Source organism: Verticillium alfalfae, genomic scaffold, assembly GCF_000150825.1.
Source record: "Verticillium alfalfae VaMs.102 supercont1.16 genomic scaffold, whole genome shotgun sequence".
Lineage (NCBI taxonomy): Eukaryota > Fungi > Ascomycota > Sordariomycetes > Glomerellales > Plectosphaerellaceae > Verticillium > Verticillium alfalfae.
The window spans coordinates 194,259-205,271 of record NW_003315023.1 but is presented as its reverse complement, the minus strand read 5'-3'; the positions used below and the strand labels follow the sequence as shown (position 1 = coordinate 205,271).

Sequence of the window (11,013 nt, the reverse complement as noted above, 5' to 3'; positions counted from 1 at the left end):
GCCGACGTCGACGTCGACGCCCGCCGCCGGCAGGTCTTTGAGTTCCGCGACGCCTCGCCGCCGTCGGCAAGGAGGACCTGTTCTTCCGCTGGATCGAGATTGTGCAGTACGAGTCGACGCAGCCGGGCGGCTTCGGGCCCGAGCGCCAGGTCGATGCGGCCAAAGAAGAATTCGCGACCTGTTCAGCAAAGGAGGGCATAGACTTTGACGAGTTTTGGAAGGAGAGCGTCGGCGAGGATGCCCGAGGCGGCTTTTTAGCTTCTGTCCGTTTGGGGCATGGCACGATGTTGTGTACGATCAAGATGGGAGGTGGTGTTTTTTGGCGGACAGACTGGCCCGGCGAAATGGACAGTATAGAAAGGGCGGCACAGAGGACCGCACAGAGGACGCACAGAAGGACACACAGAAGGACGCACAGAAGCACGCACAGAAGCACGGCACAGAATGCCCACAGGCAGTAGGTCTATGACAGCAACTAGACGGCACGGTACGGAAAAGCGCATCAAGACGAGGCATGTTGCCTCTGGTTCTTTATTCCAATGCATCACATCATCAGTACACATGAAAAAGGCGACCGTGGCCTCGGGCTTCGGCTTCGAGCTTCGAGCTTCGAGCTTCGAGCTTCAGCTTCAGCTTCGAGGTACACGGCAACACTGTTTGACAATCGGTCCGACCGGGAGATGTTCATGACTCCCCGTCCGCCCCGACACGACGAGGACCAAGGCGAGCGACACGCTCATTTGGCCTTCTTGCTGGTCTTCTTGCCGAGGGCCGCCTCGCGCTTCTTGGCCTCCTTGGCGTCAATCTCGGTCTTGCGAGCGGCCTCCTGCGCGTCACGCTCCTCCTTCTCGGCCTGCATCCTATCAGTGTGCTGTTCACAAAAAAAGAAAAGGAAAAAAAAAAAGGCGAGGAAAGAACGTACCGCCCGACGCGCGCCCTCGGCCTCGCGCTGCTCGCGAATGAGCTTCAGACGCGCCATGTCGGCCTTGGCCTCGTCCGTCTTGCCGGCCTCGTGCAGACGCCTGTACTTCTCCTTGGCGACGAGGGCCTCGGCGCTCTCGCGCTCCTTGCGGTCGCGGCGCCGCCGGGCCCCTTGACGCCCTCGGTGACGTCGTCCGACGCCGGCGTCCGCGCTCTTGGCGGTCGCGGCCCTTGGTCTGGTTGCGCGCGGCCTTGGAGTGGTTCGGGTTGGCGGGCATGTCGTCGTCGTCGTCGTCCGACTCCTCTTCGTCCGAGTCGCTGGGCGGCATGTCGCCGACCTCGACGGCCTGCGCCTTCTTCTTGGCGATGGCGGCGTCCTTGCGGGCCTTGGCCAGCTTCTTGCGCTCCTCGCGCGACACGGGGCCCTTGTCCTCGGCGGCCGAGTCGTCCTCCTCGTCGTCTTCGTCGTCGTCATCTTCCTCCTCTTCGTCCGAGGACGCGTTGGCGCTGCCCTTTTCTTTGGCGCCGGCGGCCCACATGCTGATTTCGTTGCCTTCCGAGTCGACGGGGCGCAGGTCGCGGGAGAAGTGCTTGCCGCCTTGGTCTGTTAGCGCTGTCTGTCTTTCGGTGCATGTCTGGCGCAGTTTGGGGTGCAAATTGGATGGTTGGGACGTCAGGCGGTTTACGTACCACCACGGGTGTACTTCTTGAACTTGCCACCGCGGCCGCGGTAGTTGGCACCAGGAGCACCACCAGCCATGATGATGAGGATGTGTCGTGTGGGGGGGAAGGAGAGGAGAACAAAGTGTGTCAAAGAAAGGAGAGGAGCAAGGGTTCGTCGATGGTGTGCGGGGCTGTTGTTGCAGAGGTGCAAGGTAGAGGCAGAATGGAAGAGACTGCGGAGTCGTTGAAGTGGGATGTTTGGTGTTTTGGTGGTGGCGGGGTATCGGCGGTGGGATGGAGGGGCAGACGGGTCCGGCCAGTGACAGGCACGAGGAGCAGGCGGCAGGGTGAGGAGAAGCTATGAACGATAGTTGTATGAACGATAGTTGTATGGATGCTATTTGTACGAATGGTATTTGCATGAACGATGGCTATATGAATGATGACTGGAATGATAATTGTCATCGCAGCACAGCACGGCCAGGCCGGTGACTCGAGCAGCGCGTCCTCGTTCAGGCAGAAATCACGGTCACGGCAAGAGGCAGCCAGAGCGGACAGACAGCACACGAGCACCTGCCTGCCTGTACATGTACATGCACTGCTCTTGCCTGTGCCTACCTGCTGTACACGCACTGCTCTTACCTCTGCCTACCTGCTGTACACGCACTGCTCTTGCCTCTACCTGCTGTACACGCACTGCTCTTGCCTCTACCTGCTGTACATGCACTGGCTCTTGCCTGGGGCTTCCTGCCTCTCTGCCCTTGGGCTCACTGCCCCTCAGTCGAAGCCCCTCAGTGGAAAGCGCCCCTCAGTCGACGCCCCTCAGTGGAAGTGTCAGTGCCGTTTCTTACTGGCGGCACGACATGACGAGGGTCCCCGCCCTCTGCTGGTTTTTAGGCCTCGCTTCATTGGCTCGACACCCAAGTCTCCACACACCCAGTGCCGCCGTTCCTGACGGTGCCTTGGGTGCTTGGGTGCTTGGGTCTTGGGTGCTGGGTGCTGGGTGCTGGGTGCTGGGTACTGGGTGCTGGGTGCTGGGTACTGGGTGCTGGGTGCTGGGTGCTGGGCTGGGTGCCTCTTGGGTCCGACTGCAGCGACAACGAGTCTCTGGCGGTGAATCGCGTGCCGGTACGAACGAACGGGCAGATCTCGGCAGCCCAATCATTCCCCCCCAATCATTTCATTCGTGCCCAATCATTTCCCGCCTCACACCTGGATCAGGGGATGCAGGGGCGAGGCGCCTGATGCCGTGCGCTTGCTAGCGATGAGTGCCCAAGGTTGGGTCATCACGCTGGACGGGAAGGCCGACGAGTGCGAACGGGGGCTGTTCGTCTCCGGTCTGTCATCTGCCTGGCCATTTGCTGGCGTCAAGGCGTCTACGTAGTGTTGGGAGTGGTCCAATCCACACAGGTCCAGTGTGAGGCTGGACTTGGCTGGCTCAATCATATACTTGTGAGTCACAGTTGACAGCAGAGGGAAAAAAATACAGAGGAAAAAAAAGAAAAAGAAAAAAAAAACACGACACGACACGAAACCAAAAACAACGAAGCTGCGCTCCGGTAGTGCGATCCTTCCGACCGGAGTCGAGCCGGTGACCTTTCGATTGGAAATGAAGACCAGTTACAGTCGAACGTGATGAACCAACTACACTACGGAAGGATTTGATGAGGCTGCCGATTTTCCTGTGCTCTGAAGAATCGCGGCCTTGCGTGCCAGACTGCTGACTCATCTCGGATCGGGCGCCGCTGCGCCGAAAAAAAAGACCCCCCGCCCAGAAAGAAATCCGCCCCGCAGCAGCAGGGGAACAAAACCGCGCCGCAGCCGTCGCGCTTTTCCTGTTTTTTCTCCTTTTCCTCTTCTTCATCATAAAACACACTCCCCTCTATTCACTCTAGCTTTCATTCCACCATGATTGCCTGGAGGGGAAACGAGGGGATAGACGAATGCTGGTCTTTACGTTCTCTTACCCTCTGGCCCGTGGCAGCTTGCTGTATTGGTGCTCAGAGAAATTTTTCGAACGGCACATCCTGATGAAGAGTGACGCGTGGGCGTGGGCGTGGGCCGTAGGAGCCTGTTGCAGCCTGCTTTTCGTCGTATCGGCCTCGAACAGGGGCTCTTTTCAACGCATTGCATACTGCTGTCAGGAAAGCATAGCGTCTCGACGTGACGGGGCCTGTCTGTCGAGTCTGAGCGCTGTACGGAACGACGTACCAAACGACATCGCTCAGGACAGCTGGCAGCTGGCAGTATCCTCGGCCGGCCTGTGCAGCCGCCAGCTGTCAAAACATCCCGTGAACGCGACTGATGAAGTCTGGGCCACCAGCTTCTGCAACTGAGGTCAGGCGGCCATGGCCATGTCCTGGTCTCTTGTATGTCCCGGTCTCTTGTATGTCCTGGTCTCTTGTTATGACACCGGATCAGGCCTTTTGGTGCACGTTCGAAAGTCAAGCTGGGAACCGATCCTCGCAGATGCCCTGGCAATAACAGCACCGGGCTTGCGTCCCCGGATAAATTCTCACCCAGTTTTTCTTCATCGTTTCTGGCAACCCGCTGTGGCATCCCAGGCAGGTAGGTACCTGGCAGATCCTGAGGCCATGTCATTCACCGTCACGGTCATCATCAGCTGGTCGCAGAGAAATCCATCTTCACTAGACCAGGCTGGGTTGGGTAACCTTGCCGCTGCTGTCATTGCCATCAGCCAACGCGGATGGTATTCATTCAGTACACGAGGCGCTCCGCAACAGCTCCCATTCCTGGTGAATACTGCACTGAACATGGAGTGCCAGTTTATCCACAGGTCACAACATGAGCAAATGCTGTGCTAAAGCGGGTGCCAAGCAGGTGCCAAGGCGGTGCGCCTTGTCCTTGTCCTCCAGCTTGGTCAGAATAAAGGTACAGTCTGCCAAAGATCACGAATGAACACCCCACATCCTGCTCACTCGTAAATGTTGAGACCGTCATTCAAGCTCTCCAGTGCCTTTGACGAACACTACATCTGAACTGATGGCAAACAGTCAAACATATTCCCCCCTCAGAAACCCAGCTGTGCATGGTTCCTGATCCGGCAGAACAGATCAGACAACGATTGGTGAAGAAGGGCCAAATCTCTTCCGCCTCCTACAGCCCTGCAGCCCTGCCACAGAACCATTGGCAGAGCACCCGTCTCAGGTGCGCCACTAGTGCATCGTGCAGTGAAATCCGGAAGGCGCCGGCGCTGCGCCGGGCAGGTGGGGCCGAAACACCGGCAGTCACGACGACGAGGCCAGCACTATCGGTGCCTACCCGGAACGGTATTTAGTCCGGCTCCGGGTCTCCCTCTGGCCTTCTTTCTTCTCCTTCTACCACATCGACAATGACCATGGCCGCTCAGATCAACCGCCAGCTCCTCTCGACCTCGACCTCGCCCCCGCCCCGCCCCCGTGGCAATGTCTGCCGCACCTGCAGACAGACGCTGGTCCTCCCGCCCCCCGTCGCGGCCGTGGTGGCCTCGGGCCCCTTCGTCGTAGCCCATCCGTCATCAGCCGCACACGCGCGCTGCCAGAGCTGCGACGCCGACAGGACCCGCAGCCTGCCGACCGATCCTCGCGCAGCTCCACAGCGCCGACAACAAGATCGTGCGCCTCAAGCGCGAGCACCACCACCTCGACGTCACCGTGTCGCTGCTCGTGCGGTTCCTGCCGCGCCATCCGCGCGACGACCTCGACGGCCACTCGCTCCTCATCCGCAAGCAGACGACGCGCGACTGCAAGCACACGGAGCTCGTCCTCTCGGCCGCCTGCGCCAAGGTCCTCCTCAGCGACGCCTGGGCCGACTACTGGGCCATCTGGGGCTGCGCCGGCACCGGCACCGGCCACGACGCCGCCGTCGTCCGCGCGCGCGACTAGGCGTTCATGCGCGAGGACTGGATGCTCGAGACGACGCCCGCCGAGGACGCCGAGCGCCACGCCGTCGACGAGCTGCTGTACGTATCCATGGCCGCCATCCGCGCCCGCGCCGCCCGCGAGGACCAGACCTTCGACCTGCTCGAGCCCGTCGACGTCAACGCCCACGACCCCCGCTGGATCGTCCGCCGCGCCTGCTGCGTCCGCCTCGCCAACGAGTTCGCCGCCGCCTGGGACCGCGACCACGACGACCCCGCCGGTAGCAGCAGAAGCAGCAGCAGAAGCAGCCAGACGCCCTTTGACCGCCTTCACCTCAGCGGACAGTGGCCCGGCCGACGGACCCAGCCGCTGCGCGAGGAGGACCAGCGCCACCCCGGCGGAGGACCCCACGATCACCTGTACACCCAGGACAGTCGCGACCAGGAGGCCGTGCTCGACCGTGTCATCGCCGCGCAGGACCGCGCGCGCCATGCCGAGCGGGCGAGGCGCCGCCTCCACGGACCGAACGGATACCACCCTGACGAGGCGGCAAGCAGCAACGGTGGCTATCCCTTCAGCGACTATTGCGCTTGGTGATGGTGGCTTGGTTTCTGCGCTTGCCAACGTGTGTCATCTTTGCCGCACTCGGAAGATGGCCTCTGCAGTCGCTGTTGGCGGCAGCGAGACGGCTTGGAATGGTTTTTTGGGCGTTCAGGTGTGGAATCGACATTGGGGGTCAGAACACGAAATGATCCAGTACACGAAATGATGCGAAGCCAGTATCATATGGATGCGACAGCTTGCAAGGGAATCACTTCAGAAAAGAACCAAAACGAAAAAATGCTTGCAAGGGAATGACTTCGGAAAATAACCAAAACGAAAAAATGCTTGCAAGGAAATGACTTCGGAAAATAACAAGCGATTTTCCCCTGAAGTACATCAACAGAACGGAACAACTCAACTCAATCAAGAACACCAAAGGGATCGAACGCGCAAACTCGAATGACAAAACACAGAAAGGATCGAATGGACAAATGGAAATGACAAAAACGTAAAAAAGGGATCACACACGGCATCAGTATCAACACATCAAGCTCCAAGGCCGAGGAAGGGTGCGCTCAATACTGCAGTCTAGTACAATTTACCCCCCTCAGTAGCACCATGCTTCATCCCGTGACAATCTGTCGTGAGCCTTGACCGTTGACCTGACCGCGGTGCATCCCCCGTCTACCAGTCCTCCACAGTACAGTAGGCCCAGCTGTCGGCGTCCGAATCCACGTCGAGAGAGATGTCAGCGTCCGGCTGATGCTCCATCGACCCCTCAGACTCACAGTTGTAGTCACCAGTCGCATGCATATCGGCGGCGGGCCTTCTCCCGTCTCCAGACCGCGTTCCGATAAACTCGCAAAGCTGCGGCGACGCTTCGGAGCGGAGGACAGCCCCGTCGCCCCAGAGCTGGCCGCGAATGGTAGCCACGGCACACGCAATGGCGCGCCTCTTCGTGGACCAGGGCGCAAAGTAATGGACGTCCACCTCCTCGACGACGACCGGCTGAAGCGGCTCGAGCCTGGCGGCGTCGCCCAAGGCCGCGATACCCAGGGTCTCGAAGAGCCTCGCGAGCGCGGCTCTGACAGATCGTTCGGCGGTCACCTCGGGTGCTTCCGTGGACTTGATGTCGTCGAGGGAAATGACAACATCAAAGCACGTTCCGGCCTGCATCGGAGGGGGGTGGAACCGCAGCGTGCCTCCACACGCGTCAGAGTGCTCGCAGTTCTGCGTCGACGTTTCCATCACGCCTGCCTCCTGTTCTTGCACGGCGCTGTCCTCCGTGCTGCGAGGTTGCTCGTACTGCCGCCGGAACTCTTCCACGACACTTTTCGCGAGCTTCTCGCCGCGGCTGGCACGGGGACGCTCCAGGCTCTTGAGCACGAGAGGGGAGACCATGACATACGGCTCGACGCCCCGCCCCTCGTCGCCGTCCATGCAGTCCATGTCGCCAAGGGATGTGGGCGAGCATCTGCAGGCCCTCGCCGAAAGGAAGATTCCGCATAGAGCGACTATACCGGGCCACAAGCCGCGGCAGTCGACCAAGGTGCCTGCTGTGGGCCTCTTCCTCTTGCTCGTGATTCAGGTCCTGAACCTCCTTGAACTGCTGCTGCCGACGATGCTGCCGCTTGATGTGACACGGTATAGCCGCGGCGCGCTCGACGCAGAGCTTCCAGTAGGCGGCCACGGCCTCCTTTGTCTTGAGGCCCTTCATGCCGTAGCGCAGAAAGTCATGCTGCGTCTCGATGGCGGCCAGGCTGGTGATATCCTCGTGGAACATTTCGAGCTCCTCCGCGTACAGCCTCTCGCCTTCCCAGCCTTCGCTCTTGGCTCTGCTGCTGAAGGCTTGCCAGTGGTCGTCGTGGATGCGCTTCTTGAGGAACGAGAACCGTGCCCAGTAGGCAGCCTCGAGCTTGCGATAGATGATGTGGTTGGGCTGGATTGTTGGAGCCGCAGCCGTAGGCGCCGCAGCTGCAGGGGCCGCCGGAGGTGCATGCTGGCCGAGTGTGTTCGAACCTGGGGTGTGCAAACCCAGAGACGAGGCGACAAAGGAGGTCTTCATATCAATAGGCGCCACGGCAAGCGTCGAGCAAGACTCGCCAGGCTGACGAGTCGGCAGAGAGGCTCCGTTCAGCGATGGCTGGGTCTCAACATCCGTAGGGCCGGAACTCAGGGGATGTCGTGGGGACGGCGAGGGCACAGGCTTCCTGGGAATGCGATGCGGCTGACGGGCCGTGTTGACTTTGCCGGTGGCCGCATCGCCGAGCTGCTGAACCATCTGGGACGCCAACGAGTTGATCTGTGTTCGCAGGAGCAGCAGTTTGTGCAGGTTCGCTGTGTCCTTGATACTCTTTTGCGATGCCATTCTCTTTCGGATGATTTCGTCCATGGTGTTCTCGAGTTCGCCGAAGCGCCTTTTCAGCACCACGACTTGCAGTCCCGGATACGCATCCATGTCGAATAGAGGCGCCGACGATCCCTCGTGAGTGGGCATGATGAGCTGGCTGTAGGGCTCGAGTCTGTCAGTTTTGATTAGGCTGGTGTGGACGCCTGTATGCGACGTGTGGTGATGGGCGGTGACGTGTGAGAGCAGCAGACGCCTCGGACGGGGACAGCATTCTCCTATGTAGACAGATGTCTGCCATCTCCGACAGCTCGTCCCCGACAGCTCGTGTGCGGCGCATATAAGTTTGCGAGCCAGAGCTTAATGAAAAAGGTTGGGCGTGACCTTGAAGGCTGCCAGCGTGCAGCGAACCTGTTGGGCCGACGGTGAACTCTCGTCCACGAACTTTGCCCCACGAACCTTGCTGGCTGGCCGGCCAGCCCGACGACGGCGCGCACCAAGCTCACGACCTCATGAACGACTCCAACAGCTCGTCCATGCGCATGCGCTTCCTCCGCCGCAGCGGCAAGCCCGTCTCCACCGTCGAGGTTTGGGCCCTGGGCTTCATGAACCCCGCCGCCTCCTGGTGCCGCTTGCTCGTGGTTTTGCCCTCGCCCGCGACGGCGGCGGCAGCCTCCCCCGTGCGGTAGAACGTGTAGCGCGACGTGGCGAACAGCCCGCGGCTGACATAGGCCACGGCGGGCGAGATGCCGGCCCTGTCGCTGTGGCCGAGCTGCAGGCAGGCCATTGGCTTGGGGGGGAGCAGCAGGTTGCCCGACAGGGCGTGCTTGGGCTGCTCGTCTGGGGAACTGTCCTGCTTGGGCTGCTTGTCCGAGGATTTGCCCTGCCTTGGCTGCCTGTCTGAGGATTTGTCCTGCCTGAGCTGCCTGTCTGAGGAATTTTCCTGCCTGAGCTGCCTGTCTGAGGACTTTTCCTGGCTGGGCTGCTTGTCGGAGGACTCGTCCCGCCGCTCGGCTTCCACTCGCGCCCGGTCCTGCTGCTCGAGAAAGGCGCAGAGAAAAAACGCCCACGTCTCAAAGGGAAACCGCTTGCAGGTCTGCAGGTCATAGGACGGCGCATCCAGATAGAGCGACCGGTTCGCGCGCGCCGAGTCGCTGAGGACGTCGAGGAACGGCGGCGGCGGCTCGGCGGCGAAGCGGAGCGGCTGGCTCGCGTTCTGGCCGAAGCTCACGAGGCCCTCGTCGATGCCGCGCGCGAGCTCCTTCAGCGTGACGCCGGGTCCGCCGTGCGTGGTCCGCCCGTCCTCGTCGAGCGGCGCGAACAGCATGAGGTACCACAGCAGCGAGTCCTGCAGGCCGTGGAGCGGGGCGCCGACGGTCCAGCCGTGGTGCTGGGCCAGGACGTCGGCGGCGGGCCAGTCGCTGCGGGCGCCGTGGACGTCGTAGAGGCGCAGGGCGGGGAAGCGGGCGAGGTAGGGCAGCGAGTGCTGCGAGACGGCGTCGTCGCCCCAGAGGCGCAGGACGCGCAGCCGCGGAAAGGGGGCCGCGGCCTCGGACCACGAGCGCACGAGGCGGTCGCTGACGCGGGGGAAGCTGGCGCGCGCCGCGGCATCGGCGGGCTGGATGATCTCGAGGGCGGCGAGGTTGCGCAGCGAGGCGAGCGCGAGGAGCTCGCTCGTGTCAAAGGCGCACCGCCCGTTGATGCTGAGGTGGCACAGGAAGTCGACCGACGTGGACTGCAGAGGCTGCAGGTAGCGCGCGAGGTCCTGGGACGGCCGGCAGATGTGGTGGCGGAAGCGGTAGAGGTCGAGCGTCTTGTCCTCGTCCTCGGCGAGGAGGAGCTTGGAGAAGGTCTTCCATGCTTGGAAGCAGACGCCGCTGTGTTGCCGTCAGCATCATCATCATCATCATCATCAACATCATCCGTAGCTTGCCAGACTGGCATACGCACCGGTTCTCCAACAGATGCCAGATCCTCCACAGAATCCTCGCAGGCAAGACGTGCCGCCCGAGATGGTCGTCAGAGAGAGAGCCGATGTTCTCGGCCACAGTATGCATGGCCATGTCGGCGAGGGACCTGGGGCCCTGGACGCCTCGGCCGGAACGACCCCTCCAGGATGGCAGATCGACGTGTCGCGCCCAGTCGGCTTCGGCCCCCCGCGGCGCACCGGACACGACGGTCTCTCGGTATACCTGGCCCGTTTCGCGATCGTACATGGCCGGGGGTGTGTTCAGGTGTGCATGATGAAGCGGTCGATGAGCGTTTCCAGGACGATGACGAAGCATATGCTGTACTGTGCCAAGGACAGTGTTCACACGCAGCCTCGTCTCAGCCTTGCCTCATGCCCCTCGGCCCGTCCGACCATTTATCATCGAGACAGCATTCATTGACCGTGCAGCGACATGTTTCGAGACAGACATGTTGACCATTTGGACATCGTGACAGCATTCATTCACCGTGCAACGCCATCTTTCGAGACAGACATGTTGACCATCTGGACATCGAGACAGCATTCATCGACCCTGCAACGACATCTTGCGAGACAGACATGTTGACCATTGGGCATCGAGACAGACGTATGGAACGATTCCTTCCATTCATGACGATCGACCAACACCGAGCCAAGCCAAGACCAAGCTGTGCGCATAGGAAAAATGTAGATTGGGTACGCCTCGAAAA

At 61.0% G+C, this 11,013-nt stretch overlaps 3 protein-coding genes and 1 non-coding gene across 4 annotated transcripts; all 4 read right to left on the bottom strand.

The window, feature by feature from the left end:
• Positions 1–736: 736 nt before the first annotated feature.
• On the bottom strand, positions 737–1,681 carry VDBG_09741 (conserved hypothetical protein; the record flags this gene model as incomplete). Its single annotated transcript, XM_002999975.1, has 4 exons — positions 737–871; positions 919–949; positions 1,021–1,519; positions 1,612–1,681. 4 exons carry the CDS (start codon positions 1,679–1,681, stop codon positions 737–739), a joined length of 735 nt encoding a protein of 244 aa, XP_003000021.1.
• A 1,471-nt stretch (positions 1,682–3,152) lies between these two features.
• On the bottom strand, positions 3,153–3,243 carry VDBG_15210. The gene has a single exon. It is a non-coding gene; the product is annotated as a tRNA-Tyr (tRNA).
• A 3,428-nt stretch (positions 3,244–6,671) lies between these two features.
• On the bottom strand, positions 6,672–8,484 carry VDBG_09740 (predicted protein; the record flags this gene model as incomplete). The annotated part of the gene is made up of 2 exons (XM_002999974.1): positions 6,672–7,355; positions 7,396–8,484. 2 exons carry the CDS (start codon positions 8,482–8,484, stop codon positions 6,672–6,674), a joined length of 1,773 nt encoding a protein of 590 aa, XP_003000020.1.
• Positions 8,485–8,836: 352 nt separating this feature from the next.
• On the bottom strand, positions 8,837–10,550 carry VDBG_09739 (conserved hypothetical protein; the record flags this gene model as incomplete). Its single annotated transcript, XM_002999973.1, has 2 exons — positions 8,837–10,211; positions 10,285–10,550. 2 exons carry the CDS (start codon positions 10,548–10,550, stop codon positions 8,837–8,839), a joined length of 1,641 nt encoding a protein of 546 aa, XP_003000019.1.
• Between the last annotated feature and the right edge of the window lie 463 nt (positions 10,551–11,013).